Source organism: Nematolebias whitei, chromosome 10 (genome assembly GCF_014905685.2).
Source record: "Nematolebias whitei isolate Nwh7 chromosome 10, NemWhi1, whole genome shotgun sequence".
In the NCBI taxonomy this organism is placed as follows: domain Eukaryota; kingdom Metazoa; phylum Chordata; class Actinopteri; order Cyprinodontiformes; family Rivulidae; genus Nematolebias; species Nematolebias whitei.
The window spans coordinates 12,424,957-12,444,707 of record NC_056507.1 but is presented as its reverse complement, the minus strand read 5'-3'; the positions used below and the strand labels follow the sequence as shown (position 1 = coordinate 12,444,707).

The following is a 19,751-nucleotide window of genomic DNA, read 5'->3' as shown; positions in this document are numbered from 1 at the left end:
GACTCAGCTGACTAGTTGCATTGATTAACAGCAGATTTATTTTTACTTTGTTCACAGCCAAATTCTACTGCAGGATGCATTACGCCCAGCGCCAGTCCAGCTCGCACCTGGACTGTGCTGGAAGGAAAATGGTAAGACACACCGGAGAGACGATCATTTCTTTATCTTCTTACAGCAAATGTAGCTGCTGTTGCACAGCTCGGGTGTGTGTTGTTACACACCTAATCTCCCGTTCTCAAATGGGTTTTAGTCACACTTTATGTTGTGCCTTTGTTTTGTTTATTGTAGATGACTCTAAGATATAAAATAAATACTGAACAATTCCACTTACTTGTTTTATTTCCATAAGCAAAAAAATGAGCTCAGTCTTCTGTGGAAACTTTAATTTATAGATATTTCCATCCATCATCTTTACCCGCCTCTTCCTTTTTGGGTCACGGGGGTCGCTGGTGCCCATGTCCAGCAATCACTGTACGAGAGGCGGGGGACACCCTGGACAGGTCTCCAGTCCATCACAGGGACACAGAGACAAATGAGACAAACAACCATTCACTCTCTCACTCACACATAGGAACAATTTAGAGTTACCAATCAGCCTAACATGCATGTTTTTTGGTCTGTGGGAGGAAACCGGAGTATCCAGAGAAAACCCACATATGCACGGAGAGAACATGCAAACTCCACCCACGGGATTTGAACCAGGACACCCTGCTCGCTGAGAGGCAGCAGCTCAACCATCTGTGCCACCGTGCTGCCTATAGATATTTCAAGCATTTTAATTAGCAGCTGTAAAAACAAAAATGATTCAAACGAACCAGAAATGTTTTCCCTGAAAATGTGCTTTTCTTTAGTGAAGTGAATTGACTTGTCTTTTCTTCTATGATTTATTTTATTAGTCTATTTTTAATATTTAGGTCCATTTGTAGTAATTTTTTTGCACTTTTTTATGTTTTTAGGAAGACCAAAGCCACGTCAGACCCTCGCCTCTGGACAGCCGGATCTTCCCCCCCACGGGCAGAGTCCAACCCGCAGGTACCCTGGTTTCCTTGCTTAGGCGAGGTTTGAGCTGGCCGAGGCGTGCTAGTCGGGCCGTGTGTGTGTTGCCTCGACAGCTGGTGGGAAGCGTGTGCGAGTCTTTCGCAGCTGTGGGCTCCCACGTCAGGAGCTACTCACACGACTACATGTTCCTGTTTGAGCTGCTGAGCCTGAGTTGCCCTCTGCTCTGCATGATGCATGAGGTGTTGGGGCAGATGTTCCAGGAGCCTCATCTGGCCCAGCAGGAGCTGTTCGACCACCAGCTCACATAGGAGGGGGACCAACATGGCGCCGCCTGAGCCAAGTTTCCTTTAGATGGATTTAGCCTTCTGATTATTGATAAGTTATGAGCTATGTCTACATTTAACACCAAATATTCACGTCTTACATTTAAAGAGTCCACAGTCATTTTTTCATTTATTATTTTCTAATATTTATAAATCTTTATAAACTGTCAGTATCTTAAGTAGCTGCTTGTCTTTGCACAAAGTGCCTGATGGAGATTTTTACCTTTAGTTTTGACCTTTTTTTAAGATAAGGTGTAGTTTTATTTGAAACAGAATTGTGTGAAGTAAATATGAGTATGTTACCTGTAATAGACAACAACTATTTCAGTTTGGAGAATCAGTGAAAAAATCCTCGAGATGAGCTAACAGCTGCTCAGAGCTGGAGTTAATTTGAGTTGAGAGTTAATTTTTACAAATTAAAACATCTTGAACTTGAAAACGTTCCAAAAAGTTCAAACAAACGTCGTCTTCAATAGGTTTGCAGCATCATTTAAATGTCCATGCTATGATGCTAACGCTATGCACCGAGGATACCGAATTCTGACGCAAATTTGCCTAGACTCAAAGTTTTTCTCAGTTCAATCATACAACACACAAGTATGGACAGAAATGACTGTGATTACAAACATGAGGTCATCTCTGGAGTATAAATGAGGAAAATAGAGACAAAACACCTGAAAGACTCAGCTGATCAGTGTTAGGAAACGTTTACCAGCCTCAGTGTATGCAGCCGATGTATCAGCACAGGTGCTGTTTTGTTGAGAAAGCAGTAGCAACATAAGCAACTGCCATGTGCAAAAGTGATAAATGGGGGAAAAAATTCTCAAACTACTAGAATTTTTTTAATTTAAGTTGTTTCAGGTGACAGAAAATTGTTCTTGCATGCACCGTGGTCTGAGTAGCTTTCAGCTAACAGTCTTAAAGACGTTCCGCCTGGTTCTTCAAACTGAGAAAGGCCGCCATCTACTGCAGGTAAGATGCTGGCTACTCAAAGGCAAAGACTTCAATTTTGTTTTTAGCATATCATCACAAAGAGGCTTTAACATAGTTTTAGCCTTTTGGGACTTTGTTGGCAGTGAGTTCAGCTCCATTTGTGCAGCATTTTTCTGCTGAGTTCATTTCTGACTCATGGGCTCGTTCCAGGCCGCTGTGTTAGAACTTGTTGGTCCAGTGTTGAGGTCCTGGTTGTCCACTTATACAGTTCACGTTGCGCTGGACCCAAGATGGATTATTAGAGATATTGCCACCCACTTAATTTTAATCCTCAGACAGGGATTAAAATGTATGAAACGTTGGGTTTAGTTACATTAAATCTACCTGGAACGAGCCCTGGCTTTGACGATGATGCCATCTGAACTGTGTGGTTTCTAAACGTATGAGATATTATAAATTCATTGCTGCCTTCTGCTTTTTAACTCTGCACAACAGAGATGTGCACTGGAAATGCCAAAAAAGTATTTTAGAATTTTTTTATTTCAGTTTTTTCATTATGTATTTTGTGATCTTTTTTTTAACTATCACTGTTTTTCTCAAAAGAAAAAAAAATGTTTGAATTTGAACTTTTAGTATGACAATTGTCTATTTTTAACAAAAATTTTAGGAAAATGTATTTAGAGAAATTTGATAAATTATAAAAATGAGCCTCGACTGAAGAATATGTGGACTTATTTGATCATTTGAGCAAATTCCTTAATGAGTTTTTTTTTTTTTTTTTTGGTGCTTTGATTTTGTAAAGTGAACATTTATTTAATGATAAAAAAAGTTTGGTTCAATGTCTAAATAATGTCTTGTAATCCTATTATGGATACTTATGGGACTGTATTATTTTTGTACATTTTTGGTTTCTTTTTTTCTCCACATTCTTTTTCTTTTCTCCTCCAAATTAATTTTTCGCTGTCTTGTTTGGTCTGTTTCGAGTTTCCACTGCTGCACGCTCTGATTGGCTGATTCCTGCCATTCCATTGACGGTTGGCCCATTCTGGTCATAAGATCTTGCTGTGTTGCTTTTGCATTTTCTGTTTTTGTAGCTCCGCCCCCTTTCTACCTAACCCACATTGACCAGTCACAAACCAGCACAAAACCAGCTTGATGTATGCAGGTTATGAATGTCGTTGCCACACACAGATTCTGAAAGGTTCCAAAATGTAGCTGGCCCTGTTTTTTGTTTGTTTACATTTACAGTGATCAAATTTCAAGAATAAACCAAAACTCAGTAAACCCAGTTAATGTTAGTGGTGGGAATGTTAGTCAAACGGTCTCAATTTGGGTAAATCACCACTTATTTCTTGTGGTTTTTATAAGGCTAAATATCTTTGTTTATAACTCGCCGCTGAAGGCAAGAGGCGATAATTATTTGTCTCGTCAACAAGAGATTAACTTTAGGCATCAACCACATAACACAAAGATGGCTTTAAGTCTGTTTTGTAGAATTTAGGGTAAAATCCGGTGCGGTAGTAGCTGAGAATAATCCACAACACGTACTCTAAGCGCTAAATGATCACACGAGATCTGTTTTTAAACATTTTCCATTAGCCTTTGCAGTTATTTCTATCTGTTAGCAAAATATCTTATGGACCACTGGACTGATTATAATAAAACTTAGCTTGTCCACAACTGATTAACTTTTTGAGTCGCCTTAATTCAAGATGGCTGCCACAGCTAACTGACCGTAGCAACTCAAAGATGGCTGTAACTCAGTCCAACTTGGATATCTGGAGCTAAAGTTTGGTGTGGCAGATAGTCTTCCTACTCTGAGGTTGTAGACAACCTAATTTGCTAAAGTTTGTCTAAAACAGCTCAACGTTCATCCCTTCTCAGCGTAGGATGGTTTGAGTTTTAATCTCTGGCGTTAAAGATCTGCAGCTATATGGATTCTTGCTAAGTATTTATTTGAATAACTTTTCCCACTGAGCCAGCATTTGATTAGAGCCTGCTGGGCCTTTTATTTTATATCTATAACAGATGAACGGAAAATAATCCAATTCTTCTTTTCCTTTAGTTTTGGTTTTATCATGTTATTTAACTCTTTTTATAAGAAAAGTCTTATAAAATGAAGTTACAAAGCTGCATGTCACAGTGTGTGTTTTTAAGCTTGTGTTGATTAAAGCACGCCGAGCACCTTTTGGCTGCTGCTTCGTTTTGTTATTGCACTGAGCAGCATGACCTTTAACCCTCACGTAGTGCCGTGCCTGCTCCCATCTGACTTTACTGTTTGTCAGCAGCAGCGTTCCTTCTTTGAGCCCCGTTTGACAGCAGCGCGTGTCCACGTGTCTGTGTTCTATCTGTGGTTCCCTCTGTTCCAGGAGGAGGCCTCCCCACCTCTCCGCCCTTCTCCAGATCTCTCTCGTGCACCTCGTAGTCTTTGCTCAGGAGGTAGCGGCCTCTTTATGTTTTTGCACACTGCCATTGACAACCTTTGTCGGCTGTACTGTTAAGTTGTGTTTTTATCAAGGGTCAATGCAGCCTGATTTGTTTCCTTGTGAAATTTGCTTAATTTATGATCTTTAGAAGCTGTAAATACAATCACAAATAAATCTTATTTGATTATACAATTTATTTGCGTTGTCTTTTTGTTGCCAAACATTTAAGTTACTTTTTTTTTCTATGATAAAACACTTGGCATGCAGTTTATTTCTTACAACTTAGTGATTAAATACCAAATTAACATGTAAAATCCTTTTCTCAGCTGTGTGCTTAATCGATCCTAACATCACCCACACAAATCACGCTCACACCCTTCGGTGATAATTAACACGTGCAACAAGATAAATGTTTGAAGCAGCTTCTAAATTGTTACACAACGTGCCTCGAATAGCTGCAAAATAATTTTAAAAATGCAGTGGCAGGAAAAAAAACTAAACAAAAACAAGTCCCGCTTAATGAATTCATTAATCTAAAGAGTTTCTGACAACCTGAACAGAATGGGAGTGGATCCCATCTCCGTTCCTCCTCCCAGCTTCTTCATGGGCTCTGACTGGGTCTTTTCTGTCCTTTTCCTCTCAGGTCCTTTTTTATGTGGAAAACTCCCATTTAAACCAACATTTAGCAAAAGTCACATTAGTAGAAAGATGCCCCAAAGGTCATCTCAACTTGTTCTTATTTCTTTGCTGTGACCAAGTGGAATAACATCTGTACATTTTTTGACTTCGCTACTTTGTGAGTACGCATGAATATGTAACTTGTTGCTTTTTGTACATACATTAATATCTGTATTACTCTGTAAAGTTATATGCAGTGACTTGTGAAGAACGTTTAGTGTACGTACAGTAATTTAATCAACTACAGACTTGGTTCCTTTTTTTTTGTTGTTGCACAGATTATTTGTGCTGCATTACTTTAAAGTACTTGAAATCTGCATACATTTTGACACTAGTTTTATTAGAGCAAGTTAAGCTAGAGTGCATGAAACAGAAACCCAATTCTGAAAAACTTGTATAAAATGTAAATAATACTGAATGATTTGAAAATCTCATAAAGCTATATTTTTATCTCAGTGGAACATAGTTTTATCATCTGATATGTTTATTAAGTTCCACAGTCATGGGTCATTTTTGCTGATGAGAGCAGTTGTTGTTTCAAAACTTGTATATACAATTACCATGCCAGAGACACTAATGCACCCCCATACCATCAGAGAGGTAGGTTTTTGAACTGTGTGCTGGCGACATGGCCCCTCTTGTTACAACGGGAGCTGGATGTGGGTCACTGCAGCTAGCTGTTGCTAGCCGTGGGCCTCAGGCCTCCTCTTGGACCCAGGTCCACACCCAGCTCACGTTCCCCCCGGCTCGGACCTCCCTCAGAAGTGGCAACTCACACTATTAATAAATCAAGGAAACATGAATTCACGTTTTACCAATTGTATTAAAATCAAGGCAGGAAAAGGTTACGGTTTACAGAGCTGGCTGGTTCCGGTTCACGATGCGAGATCAGAAAACCGGAAGGGCCAGATGTCCCATCACATTACAGATTTATAGGACCTAGACTCCTCCTTTGCAGAAGGGGAGCACAACCTCACCGTGTACGAGAGGGAGTGACTAAGTGTGATCTCTATGGATCTTATGTGAGTTAACGTGAAAGGAAAAAATGAGACGGTGCTTCAGAAGCCTTTCTGCGTGCTGTAGCGAGCAAAATAAACTCTTTTCCTTGACGGATATTGAATCCCTGGGAGACTCTTTTTGGAGTTGCTGGCCTCGTTTAACCCAGTCAGAACCAAGTTATAATTTCATTATTATCCCGTCTCTGAGCAGATCAAAAACCATGGTCAGTCTAACAACAAAGTTCATGCTCATTAATCCAGGTATACAATCCAACATTTTTCAGTCAGGTCATCGGGACAGTTTCTTTTTTTTTGTGCTGAAACGTTTCGCTTTCGGTCCGGAAGGCTTCATCAGTCAAGGAAACACAAAACACTGTCCAAACTGTCCAGATGACCTGACTGAAAAATGTTGGATTGTATACCTGGATTATTGAGCATGGACTTTGTTGTTTTCAACCAGTTTGACAAGACTGTCAACAAGGAAGAGGGCTGGCAATGGAGGAGGGGGCGTACCAAAGAGACCATCTTATCACAAGCAAAACTGGTTTGTTCCACTTTGGAGTAAGCTGTTGGAGGAAGAATCACTTTTGTGTTGTGTATTTCCTTGACTGATGAAGCCTTCCGGATCGAAGGCGAAACGTTTCAGCACAAAAAAAAGAAACTGTCCAGATGACCTGACTGAAAAATGTTGCATGGTCAGTCTAGATAAATTACTAACACTCTCCTCTAATAGAAAGGACTGGCCATCAGTCGTTGCCAAAAACAATTCAATTTTGGATTAGTCTGACCCCCGAACAGCTCTTCAATCCATTTTAAATGAGCTTTGAAGAGATTGATGAATAGTGTTCAAATATGGCTTCTTTATTGCCTGTTGGAGATTTAAGCAGCGTTTGTGGACGTCACGGTGAATGTTGTTTGCGAACAATATGGTGTGGAAGTGTTCCTGATTTTGTGCAGTGATGTCCTGAACAGAACCAGACCTGTTTTAATAGGTCGTAAGATCAAGGGCAAACATTTAACTTTACTTGATTTTACTTATGAGCTGTAGATGATGGGATATCCAACGTCTTCCCAATTTTCTATTGACCATTATTCAGAAATTGTTCAGTTTCCCTCAGACTGGTGAACCTCTGCCCATCTTTACTTCTGAAAGAGTCAGCATCTCTAAAATACTCTTACTCAGTCGCAGAGCTTAATTTGTAAACCGTTCGATGCCTGAACACAAATAGTGAGCAGTCCGTTGGGGAGGGGATATCTGGGGGTCCTACCCCAGAAAATTTTGAATAAGGTGGATGTGATTTCCTGCATTTTGGTGGGTTTTTTTAACAGGTTATTAAACATCTATGTTTACCTACATTTGTAAACACTCCACTTCTGTTAAGCATCCTACCCCCCCCCCCCCTTACTTGACGATTCCAAGCCCGACTCTTCTCCGCTGAATTCACTGTCCTGCTCGTTGTTGTCCCACTCCATCCACATGTGGAACCTCCAGGCGCCTCCTCCGGCTGTTCATGGCGGCTGCCTGTGGGCTCCTGCCTGGTTAGCTTAGCACTCACCCGCACTGCTCGCTCGCTCCTCCTCCAATCTCCATTGCCGCTGCCTTCAGGTGCTTCAATTCTCGGCTGTCCAACTAAAGACAATGAGAAACCGTTTTTTAATGAAAGTAAATTGGACTGTCTTTTCTACATTTTGATTGCTCTTATTTTGACAAATTAGTGCTGTTGTTTTGATACGTGATGTGAATAATACACATCAAACATTTCTCTCGTTGCATTTTTAATAAATAATAAAAAAATTGATTAACTGTCAAACTGATTTGCAATTTGGTTGTGCTGTTTAATTATACTTTTGAGTTTTTTTAATAAACTTGCGCAAAATGCTTACTTGAAAAGGCTCGTATGTGATATTAAGTTGTCGTAAGTGGCTGTTGTGTTTAAAATTTGTGTTTTTATAATTACTTTCAGTTTACATATCCAATATAGGTTTTATTCATTCAAGGCAGTCTTATTTGTTCATAACTGCATTATTAGTAAGCCTGAGAGTTACCGGATCCAAGCAAACAGTTACTGGAACGCACCCTGTCAAAATAAAAGAGATCCCGGATCCTGTTCCGACAGGACCTGGATCAAATTAAGCCCTGCCCAGTCCTCATACTGAACTGTTGCACAAGGCTCCACCAGCTGTTTTTTAAATTTATATTACTTATTTTACAACCTTTTATTTGTCTCCATCAGTACGTCTATACACGTTCTCTTGTCTGGGTCAAGACTTCTGATCCACTCAAGATAATTTATTGAAACTTCATACACATATGCATCATCACTGGACAGTGCATAATCTTTTCATCACTGCAGTTCTAAGGTCAAGGTCACAAATCAAGGTCAAAATTCGTACAAGGTTCTTGCCATCACTATTTATTGGTGTATAATAGATTTTCTACAGGTGTATATTACATATGCAGTACTCAATTTAAAATGTGTTTTAAAATAGAAATTACCTTTTTTTAACCCCAGAATTATAGTTTTCATTTTAACATTTGGTGTTTACTATGTTCCACTGTGAATAAAATATGGATTCTTGAGATTTGCAGAAAATCATTGCATCCGGTTTTTCTTTACATTTTTACACAATGCCTTTTCTGAATTTGGCTTATATGTCGCGTCAGCTTCACTTATACAAATGCCGTATTTTTAGGACTATAAGGCGCATTTAAAATCTTTTCATTTTCTAAAAAATCAGAAGTGAACCTTATAATCTGGTGCGCCTTATGTATCGATTCTGGTTGTGATTACTGATCTCGAACCGACTTTATGTGGTAAAAAATCTGTCAAAATGTTTTCGTTTCACTTAATGCACCTTATAATCTGAACAATACGGTATTAATATTCATTTGAGATCAGCTAAAATTTGATCCCGGCACACTGTTTTGATGTTGCAGGTGAGACATCCAGCCTGCAGTCTGAGCAGCTTGTTAAAGGTCAAAGGTTATTTCCGGAGGATACGGAGCTGGCTGTCGACGCTCTGGAAGCTTCCTGCATAACTGGACCTATAAAGGAAGAAGGCGCAGCGACCAATGGTCAAATCCAGGACAGCACCAAAGGTCGGCACAGCTTATCCACCGCAGTGTGTGCTAACTTTAAACTAAAAAAGATGGTTTCTTTCAGGTATAATCAATTTAATGTCACTCAAATTAGTTTTTAACCCCTTTCATTACTTAAAAACATGATGTTCCCTGAGGGAGAATCATAAAATGGCTAAATTTCCTCTGTTGTCACTGTTTATGTTTGAGTCCAGTTTATGCGGGAAATGAGGGGAGAGGCTTTTCCCCACACCGAGACCAATATTTAGTTTTCCCTCTGCAGATGTAATGAACTGATGCAGGAAAAACAAACTAAAAGTTAACTTTGATAGGTTTTGCATTAATGCAGACATTTGTTTCTAACAAAACAGACATTTCAAAACACAAATTGTATTTATTTGATCATATTTAAGTTTTCTGCTTATGTTTTTTTTTAAAATTCTACTCATAAGGGAGGCCAACATACTGTATAGTGTCTTTTATTTTAAAATTGAATTAAAAATTATAAATCTTTTTCTAGGTCTTTTCCTTCTTCTAAGGATTTTTGAGTCCAAATAAAACGGATGTGTTGCCTAACTCAGATTTATTAATCCATTGTAATAAACTACAGTCAGTTGTTGCTGAGGTTGTGCTTGTTTCAACAAGAGACTGATGTTTGGTTCAAAGCTGCCTGAAAATCACCAACATTTATGTTTTTGATTTTTATTGTGTGAACTGCACATGATGAAATCTTTAGATGCGTTAGAATTTGCGCCACACAGCCTTCCAGGGTGATGACTTTGGTCCATCTTTATTTATTATACTGTAAAGTATTCGCACAGATGGTCTTTTGATGCATTTGTCCTGCATCATTCAATTAGCTTCACTTTTAAAATAAATAAAAATATCTCAGGATTTCTATCAAAATATTCTCCATTTCTTTTTGAAAATTGGGTTAAAGCAAACTAAATGATTACGTTCTGCTTTTATACTGTTTCTGCTCTGGTAAAAAAAAAAAGTGCTTCTCTGCAGAAATCATGTTTTATGATTAACTAAGAACTGACTGCTCAAGTTCTAAAGTTTGTTTAAACTTTACATTTTGAAATAATTTATTGTGATTACAAATGTCTACTAATCATTTACTTCAGCTTTGGTTTCACTCATATTTACTGCTAACTGTTAGATAATTAATATAATTTAAAGTGAATCCTACAGAATCACTCACACCAATATTGCTTTTCTATGATTGTTTTAAAATTTTTTCCAAAGCATATAAAGCAATAGGTCTTTATTGGGATTTTCAAATGTTTTAAAGCCCTAAAAAACATTAGTAAAACGTCTTCTTGTAGCATTTTATTTATTTATGTGTTCTCTGCAGGTCACTTTAACACCAAACCGAATAATCGATGGAAAAGAAAGATCCGCACAGGTGAGCCCCTCCAAGTTTAAATCCCTCTGCGCCGTTTGGGTACTCCTCCTCCTGCAGAGCCTGACAGCTAAAGACCTGCTCCTGCTCAGGTTCTTTACTGGAAGTATCAGATCCTCCACCATATTTCACAATCTTAGTGAATACTTCTGCACACAAGTCGGTCTAAGAGATTTATTTGATCTGTTTGATGCTTCATTTGAAACTCCTGCAGTGTGTTTGACTTTAAACTGCAGAGGGAGATTGGTGCTCATCAGATTATATTCTGATGATCTGTTAGGAGTCCGCTCTTTTCATATCAGTAATTTTCCAAGGAAAGGATGTTATTCTCCAGGTGTTAGTGAGTATACAAGCTGTTGTGCTACATATTGACCAGTAGAGGTCAGTGTAGCTCGGCCTTCAAGATCCCACAACTTTTATTGTGTGAATGTTTATGAAGCATTCACACTATTGTGATCCAGTTTTGTTACGTACGTTTTTTGGCACAATTTTCTTCCTGCAATTTTTAAGCTAGTTCAACAAATCATAAATCGAAATGTTCAGCTTTTTCTGGACAATCCTGCTATGACTTTTAGTATTTGTGCAACTTTAGCTTTTTTAAATATTTAGCCTTTTCTGCCACTTTTTTTCACATAGAAAATGAGTTGAGCTCATTTTACATCCTTCAGATCTTTAGATCTGTTTACATCATTTTACTGCTCCTTTCACATTTTGTTCTGCTTCAGCTTCTTTCAGCTTCCTTCTGCAAATTTAAACTTTTGTCAGCTACTTTCAGCTACTTTTTTTTTTTTGGGGGGGGCAGCTGTTTTGTGCTTCTTTCTGATTTTTTCTGCTAACTACAACATTTTTGTACTTCTAACTTCTTTCTGCTAATTTCAGCTTGTTATGCTTCTTTCAGCTAATTTTTTTCAAGTTTTAGCTTTTTCTGCTATTTATGCTACTATTTAGCTGTTTTATACTAATTTTAGCCTTTTCAGCTAATTCTACATTTTTGCATTCATTTCAGCATTTTTTCAACGTAATTAAGTAAAATTGTGCTCTTTCCACTTCCTTCTGATTATTTAAGCTTCTTTCTGCCTTTTTAGCTACTTTTCAGTTGTTTTTTGCTACTTTCAGCTTTTTTTCTTCTTCAAATAATTACCACTTGTGCTGAATTCTTCTTCTTTCAGCCTAATTGGACAAACGTGTTTGTTCTGCTTTCTTCTGCTAATTTAAGCCTGTTCTACCTTTTCAGCTACTTTTTAGCATTTTTTAGCTGTTTTCAGATATTTTCAAGTTTTTCGTGGTAAATTTAGCTACTTTCAGCCTAATTAACTTATTTCTACTAATTTCAGCTTTTTCAGCTGTTTTGTGCTAAATGTAGCCTTTTTAGCTAATTCCACATTTTTAGCTCATTTCAGCTCATTCCACCTCCTTCTGGTAGTTTCAGCTTTTTTCTTCCTTTTCAGCTACTTTTCAGCTTTTTTTCCTTCTAATTTTAGCCTTGTAGCTAAATTCCTAGTTTTATTTTTTTGTTTTTTGCTAATTTGTGCATATTTAAACCAAATTTAGCAAACATGTGTTCTTTCTGCTTTCTTCTGCCAACTCTTCAGCTAATTTCAGCTGTTTTTCAGCAAATTCTTCAGCAATAAGGATTCACACTGCATTTTCACAGGAAATGCAATTTCTCTAGTTTAGTTTGTCTTTAATTACTTAGCTCCTGTCCCTGACCTTTCCTTTTGCTTTTGCCTCCTTAATTTAATTGTGGTTGTTTGTTTTGCCTCTCTGTCGTCATACGTGTTGTTTTACAACATATTATTTGTGTGAAGTGCACACTGGCCTTGCGTGCCGTACCTCAGGGATAAAAGGTTAATTATTTACAGAGGCTGGATCTTTGAGTTATTAACTCTTGCAGAATGAACAAAGAAGCATTTTACAGACGCCAAATGAAACTTTAAGCCTTTGACCTTTTTTTTCCAGCATGTCTGAAGGAATCTAGTGTTTCTTAACGTAAATCCACAACACCTTTCTTCCTGTTTGTGTCTTAAACATTTGAGTGCAACTACTTCAGGTTTGTTTTTAATAAAAGTTGCCAAATGTTCTTATTTGTATTGTACAGTATGTATGTCACAGTCAAAAAAAACATCATGAAGAGGAAAAAGCATAGAAGTCGCTTTGGCGTATAAGTTGCATTTATTATACATCACTGCTGACCTGTTGCGTTTATTATGCATTAATTTAATGGTCAAAACATCTGGGCGGTGCAGCACCATCCATCCATCATGACCAGAGCCGCTAGCTCTCTAGCATTCCTCCGCCTGCAAAAGCTGAGTGAAGCGAGCGAGCACGGGAGGACTCGCTGTTGCAGTTCTTAGAAATTTAAAGCATCAGTCAAAAATTATGTTATGAATATGAAAAAAATAGTATATGTCGCTTTGGCGTACAAGTCGCAGGACTGATGAATCTATGCAAAAAACTGTGACTTATACGCCGGAAAATACGTTATTTGTCTTGTTTTGGTTGTGTTTCATATTCAGCTTCTTTTTATGGTTTTCAGCGTTCCCGTTAATCTTAATCAAGCACTTTCACACGCCACTGGACAAACAGAGACCGGAGACTGTCCCCGAAGTCGACTGTGAAGAAACTGTTTCCGCAGGAAAACAAACTGTACGCCACATTTCATGGGTTTGTGTGTCAGCAGTGTCATTTAAATGGTTATCATAGTGAACCTATTGGCAGAAATTAGCCTTTCAGAGTGCTCTTATAACAAAAAAACGTGTCATTGTATTTTTGATCAATGTAAAAATAGGAGTTTGTTTGTTCAGAGTGCATTCTTGTTTTCTTAGGAGTCCAAATGTATTTCTAAAACATCACCAGACTCCAAGAATCCTTCGAAGCGGAGTGAGAAAAAAGCCGAGCCCTCTGCTGCAGTGAAGTCGGCCTCCAGCTCATCGTCTCCCAAGAAACGGTTACTATTGACCCAGTCAACAAAAGAGAAGCTTCTGAACTGGGACGAGGGGCTAAAACCAGAAGAATATCCCTCCAGCAGCACCGCCTCGAACGTGCAGCATCAGAAGCAGCAGGTGTGGCAGCGAAGTGGAGATTAAACGTGGATATCTTTGTTTTGCACAACACGTTTGTCCTGCTGCATCGGTCCAAACAGAGAGATCATCCGAGAGATAAATTCATTCCACGTTACGTTGAGCACATTTTTCTTTCTTCTCTGATGTTTTATCAGGTGCAAACAGAGGCAGATAAGCTCCAGACGCACTCCATCCAAAACCAAATGGCATCCCAGAGCCAAGCCTCTGCATCTTCGTCCTCTGCCTTCCAGGTTCTATCCAGCGCCTTCAGGAGAACGTTTACTGGGAGCACTAACTCCAGCAGCCCCAAGACTTCAGTCGTAATGTTTGTATTTAATGCTTCAAGTCTGGCACCACATTTCTTGGTAGAAAAAAATAATCGTCTTATCAGTCCTTGTTTTCCAGGAGACCCAAACGTGATGGCCCTCGCAAACAAAGGCCCGTGTCTGAAGGAGAGTTCTGCTCGACATTCAGCCACACTGCTCCAGAATCCTCCACAGAGGGGAGGAGGACCAGCATGCACGGCGTCCGCTGGGCGTCGGTCAGTTCAGACCCATGGGGGGCGGGGCAGGACCTACCTTCCTTACTGCAGCAGGTGTCTCTAAAGGGCCGGAGAGAATCCGAAGGGATGTTCTCGGACAACATCTGTTCCTCCAAAAGGCTCGACTTGTTTTCGTCTATTCGGATCAGGAAGAGGGAGGTGTCGCATGGCAACAGGAACGACCAGGAGGTTCAAAAAGAAATCAGGACGTTCCTCTCCAACCTGAGGAACAAAGGTGAGTGGGCTGACTCCGTTCTGCTGTAAAATGAACTTTCATTGTTCTGTCTCAGATCCAGCAACACTGGCCCCAACTATGATACTACCACCTCCATGTTTCACAGATGGAATGAGATTCTTTTGCTGGGATGCATTTTATTTCTACAAACACAAGAGTTTTCATATAAAGTAGTGAGTTCTGGTCCTGGTTCATCAGAACTGTTTGTAAGTTTTCCAGTTTGTTTTTAGTTTATTTGTTTTTTCAGACTGCAGAGGTTTTGACTTTACACTCCGACGCATCACTGTCGATTACTTATCCTGGGATGTTTGCTTTAACTCCAGACCTTACGTTGTTTTTTAGTTTAACTGTACTACTCAACTGTAGGTACTTAACCAGTAATTCATTGGTATGGAACAGGTACTTAAATGACCCTTAACAGTTACTTAACTGTCGCAAACCAGGTAGTTACCTGCTATGTATTTGATGAGTACTTGGTACTTAACTGGTATGTACTATGTAGTTAATCGCCATGTACCTGATGTGTACTGGGTACTTAACAGGCTTGAACTACCTGGGTTCTACCAGGTAAGTAACTGGCCCATACTAGGTACTTACCTGCTATGTAGTTACCTGAAATGTACTGGGTACTTAAGAAGTAAGTAACGGTACATACAAGGTACCTAAAACTGGCTCGTACCAGGAAGTGATCTGGCACGGGCTAGGAACATTCCTGGTATTACCAGGCTGTACTGTGTGTTACGTTTCTTCATTTCATTTAGAAAATTTAAAACCAACATTCTTTGAAATGCAAACTAATCTTCGCTTTACAAATTATACTTAAATATTAAAAATCTGTTCTTTTAATTTTCACATCTTCAGCCTCGAGTCAAGAGAATCTGGAGGAGCTGTCGTCGAGTGACGATGAAGATGAAAACCCGACGTCCAGTCCAAAGGTTTGTGCAGATGTTTGCACGCTGACAGACATAAGAGTCCCGTTTGCAGCATTTCACCATCTTGTTCCTCCTGTTTCAGCTTCGTTCAGAGAAACTGAAGGAAAAGATGGCGGCCCAGCAGGCAAAACAAGAACAACTGAAGAGGCTTCACAAAGCTCAGGTGCTGCTTTTTAATATACTGAATATTCATTTATTCATTCAACCTTTATATATACAGGTAAGTCTCAGTGAGCCTCGAGGACTCATTTACAAGAGAGACCAGTTAAAATGTTTTCTCATTTTAAAATATCTATTTTAACTCTGCAGTTTTTGTTAGCACTTATTGACTTAATACGTAAGAAATCTCAAACCCTGAATTCTTCTTCACCGTTTACCTAATTATAAGCATCCCATGATTCTTTTTATCATTGTGCAGGCAATCCAGAGACAATTGGAGGAAGTTGAGGAGAAACAGAGGGATCTAGAGGAGAGAGGAGTGACGATAGAAAAGATCATCAGAGGAGAAGGTACTCGACACTACATGAACAATTCCTAACCAAGGCCTTTTTAAAGTTCTCTGACAGCTGCTTTAAAGCGAGAAGTCTGAGCTAAAGCACCTTAACAGCTCAGAGGAATTCCTCTCCAAGCCTTGCTCGTCTTCCTCTCCTGCTTTTTAATTGCAGCGTCCTCCTCAATTTAGAGAAAAGCTTCGCTTCATAACGCCGCTCTGCTTAAAAGCCTCTGCTACAGTTAATGGCTGTACTTGCACCGAGACTTTATTGTGGCTCCATCTTTTCACAGAACAGCGCTTTGTTTCAGTGCCAGTGAATAGTCGTGCACTTAATGTGCCGTGCTTGTGCGGTCAAAATCGGATGCGCTTTATTTCTTGCTGTGGTTTCACGCGCTCATCTTAAATGCCTCAAACAAATTTCTTCTGTTTCTTTCTGCTTCCTCACTCGTCCTCACCCAGACCTGCCTGAGACAGAGGACCGCGATGAGGCTCTTCTCTATCAGGCCTGGTTTCAGCTTGTTCTGGAGAAAAACAGATTGGCCCGCTACGAGTCTGAACTCATGATCTTGTGAGTGACGACATCCAACACAGATTAAAGACGTACAACATGTTAATGCTTTTTAAAATGCACGTAGAGCTGATTTTTCTTGTATCTTAGTGCCGAAGAGCTCGCGTTAGAGGACACCCAGAGCCGGCTGCAGCAGGATCTAAGACGGCGAATGGCAGTTGAAGGTAAAGTTTTTATTTGATTATATTTGGACACAATGAGCATGCACTCATTTCTGTCCTGTGTCCACGTTTTTTTTTTGGGTTCAGATACAAAGAAGAGTGCCTCTGACCTGCAAAAGGAGGGGGAGATCCTGGCAGAGATGATGAGGACGGTGGAGAAGCGGGACATGCTGGTCTCCATCCTGGAGGAGCAGAGGCTGAAAGAGAAGGCTGAAGACAGAGACCTGGAAAGCCTGATCTTGTCCAAGGGCTACGAGTTTCACTGGGCTCACGAGGGCGACAACTGGGGGCCGGAGAAGCTGGAGTGAGGCTTGGATGTTTAGCGATTAAGCGGTGGAAATAACGAGGGAATCTAGGAATTTGCACCCGACTCATTTTCGGATTGTGACGCTGAAGAAAAAGTCTTGGAGCTGAAGCTTCATGTGGTTCTGCTGCTGGTCAGTTTGATGAAAACCAAAAGAGAAAAGAAACGGAGCCGACCTCATGACTTCTTCGTTCAGAGCCAAGAAGAACACCGCTGCAAATAAGGTTGTTTAACCTTCATGTCCTCACATGCACCCTTCTAAAAGTGTGGCTGTTTGATACATTTATGGTTGCCGGCCTTAAGATTGGACTCGTTATGACAATCAGTGTTTTTTATTTTTATTTTTACTTCACAGAACACTTAACATGGCTCAACACTTCAACTCGGGGTTTGAGTGTTTTGCACACTGTAAATAATTTCAAATCTTTGTAATAATGCTATAAAATATGTTGCATAATTCACTGTTTGTCACTCTGTGTGTCTGTGATGTTTCACTTTCTACTAGAACACTGGATAAATAAATAAAAACAATGAAAATGAGCATTTTCTGTGAAAATGCTGTTGCTTTATGACTGCTGAAATTTGTTGAAGAAGCTGAAACTGATTTGTCAAAGCTGAAAGCAGCTGAACAGAAGCTAAAATTAGCAAGAGTAGAATAAAATAAGTTACACCTAAGAAAACTAAAGTCATAACATTAGCTAAAAACAGTAGCTAAAGTCTAAAACTAGCAGAAGCACAGCTGAGGTAAATTTAGCCAAAGAGTAGCTTAAAACTTAAAAAAAGTACAATCGTACAGTTGTTTTAAAGGTAAGATTAGCTCAGTAGCAAAAAATAAAATCTACCAGTAACTTGTGAAAATAGCTACAAGCTAAAACTAGTAAAATCCTAGATAAAAACTACATCTAGCAATACAGTAGCTAAAACTTTAAATAAGCACAACAATATGGTAGCTTAAAGTTAAAACTGGCACAACAGTAGCAATTATCAAAAGTATCCAAAAGCTGAAATCCAAGATGGTCTAAGTGCAGGGCAGCCGACTCGGGACCCGAAGGTCCTGGGTTCATCCCCAGCTGCTCCCTGGGCACCTCCAAAGGTTGCCCATTGTTCCGCCTCATGGAGGATGGTTTAAATGCAGAAAGCCATTTTTGCCATTGTATGGGAACATACAATGATGACAATGCATACACATTATTATTATTAAATCAGAAAAAACATAACTAACATCTAAATCATCTAACATCTTAACGTCTGGGAAGCTCAGTCCTCACCTCCTTCTACAGGTGTGCGGTGAAGAGCGTCCTGCGCTCCAGCATCAGCGTGTGGCATGGAGGCTGCACAGCTGCAGAAAGAAAAGCTTTGCAGAGTGGTGAAGGCTGCACAGAAGTCTGTTGGAGTCAGCCTCCCCACCATCACAGACATCTACACCTCTAGATGCAGGAAGAGGGCCACCTGCATCATGAAGGACCTCACTAACCCAGCACACACACTTTTTGCCCCGCTCCCCTCGAGAAGGAGGTTGAGGAGCATTAAGTGTAGAAACACTAGACTGAGGAACAGCTTCTACCCTGAGGCTGTTTAGACTCATGAACCTCTAACCAGAATAATCACTGTGAAAAAAATGACATCAAGTTGCTGCTGATCTGTTTCATGTTGCTGCTGATCTGTTTCATGTTGCTGTGTTCATTCATACTCATCTGCTCACACAGACTCATGTTCGTGCTGCTGGGTGGCCTTTTGTTTTTATGCAATTAGTGCTTAGCGTATTTTTAGTTGATGTTTTTCTTAGTTCATGTCTTAGATCTTATTACTGTTTTTCTTTTGCATTTTATTGTTGGATGTAACTGGGACCCTGTGTGCACAATTTTGTTCCACCACACGTACCACATGTGGTGCAAATGACAATAAAGAAACTCTGACTAAATTTTGCAAAACCAAATTTACCAAAATGGTAGCTAAAACTTAAAATGAGCTAAACAGGCTTAAAAAATATATTTAATTTCACATACATTATAAAAGCCAATTACCTTAGTAGAGTAAAAGTTCTCTATCCAAGGAAGCCAGCAGATTGAATCTTCACTTCGTCAGTCTCCCATCCTGAGCAAGCACAAAGGCAACAGTAAAAAGGAAAAACCCCTTTTAACAGGAAGAAACCTCCAGCAGAACCAGGCTCAGGCCGAGCGGATGGATTTTAATTAAACTCAAAACAATCGTTGACTATACATCTGCAACAGAAGGCTGAAGAAGCTACAACTGCAACCTTTTGATGTCAGCTTGATTCGAGATGGCTGCCATAGGTAACAGACTTGATCAATCACTAGAATGGCCATAACTCAGCTGGTTTTACAGATACTGAACTACAGTTTGGTGTGGTAGTTGCGGAGATGCCTTGTTGCATGCTCCTCCAGACAGATAAATTAACAAGGTTGAGTCAGTTCCTCTGGACAGGTTCTTTTGTCCAGAGGAACTGACTTAGCGTTAGATTGTAGCTGATACTCTCAGCAACCTTCGCTGAGAGTAATCCTCAACCCTTAACAGTTTGAGATTTTAAGCATAATTTTGTCTATACAACCATCCTACTTAAAGTATACCTGTATGTACATGATTGTAGTGGGGT

The 19,751-nt window shown here is 39.6% G+C and overlaps 1 protein-coding gene across 1 annotated transcript in view; it reads left to right on the top strand.

Annotated features, from left to right (window-relative positions):
- Positions 1-17,141, top strand: part of mical2b (microtubule associated monooxygenase, calponin and LIM domain containing 2b) — a 41,301-nt gene extending 24,160 nt beyond the window's left edge. Inside the window, exons 23-36 of the mRNA XM_037683363.1 lie at positions 58-131; positions 957-1,032; positions 9,296-9,457; positions 10,794-10,844; positions 13,378-13,487; positions 13,667-13,903; positions 14,059-14,228; positions 14,309-14,679; positions 15,541-15,614; positions 15,694-15,774; positions 16,030-16,120; positions 16,564-16,672; positions 16,763-16,836; positions 16,921-17,141. Coding sequence (XP_037539291.1) covers positions 58-131; positions 957-1,032; positions 9,296-9,457; positions 10,794-10,844; positions 13,378-13,487; positions 13,667-13,903; positions 14,059-14,228; positions 14,309-14,679; positions 15,541-15,614; positions 15,694-15,774; positions 16,030-16,120; positions 16,564-16,672; positions 16,763-16,836; positions 16,921-17,141 — 1,901 coding nt within the window. The remainder of the gene's footprint in view (positions 1-57; positions 132-956; positions 1,033-9,295; positions 9,458-10,793; positions 10,845-13,377; positions 13,488-13,666; positions 13,904-14,058; positions 14,229-14,308; positions 14,680-15,540; positions 15,615-15,693; positions 15,775-16,029; positions 16,121-16,563; positions 16,673-16,762; positions 16,837-16,920) is intronic.
- The last annotated feature ends 2,610 nt before the right edge of the window (positions 17,142-19,751 follow it).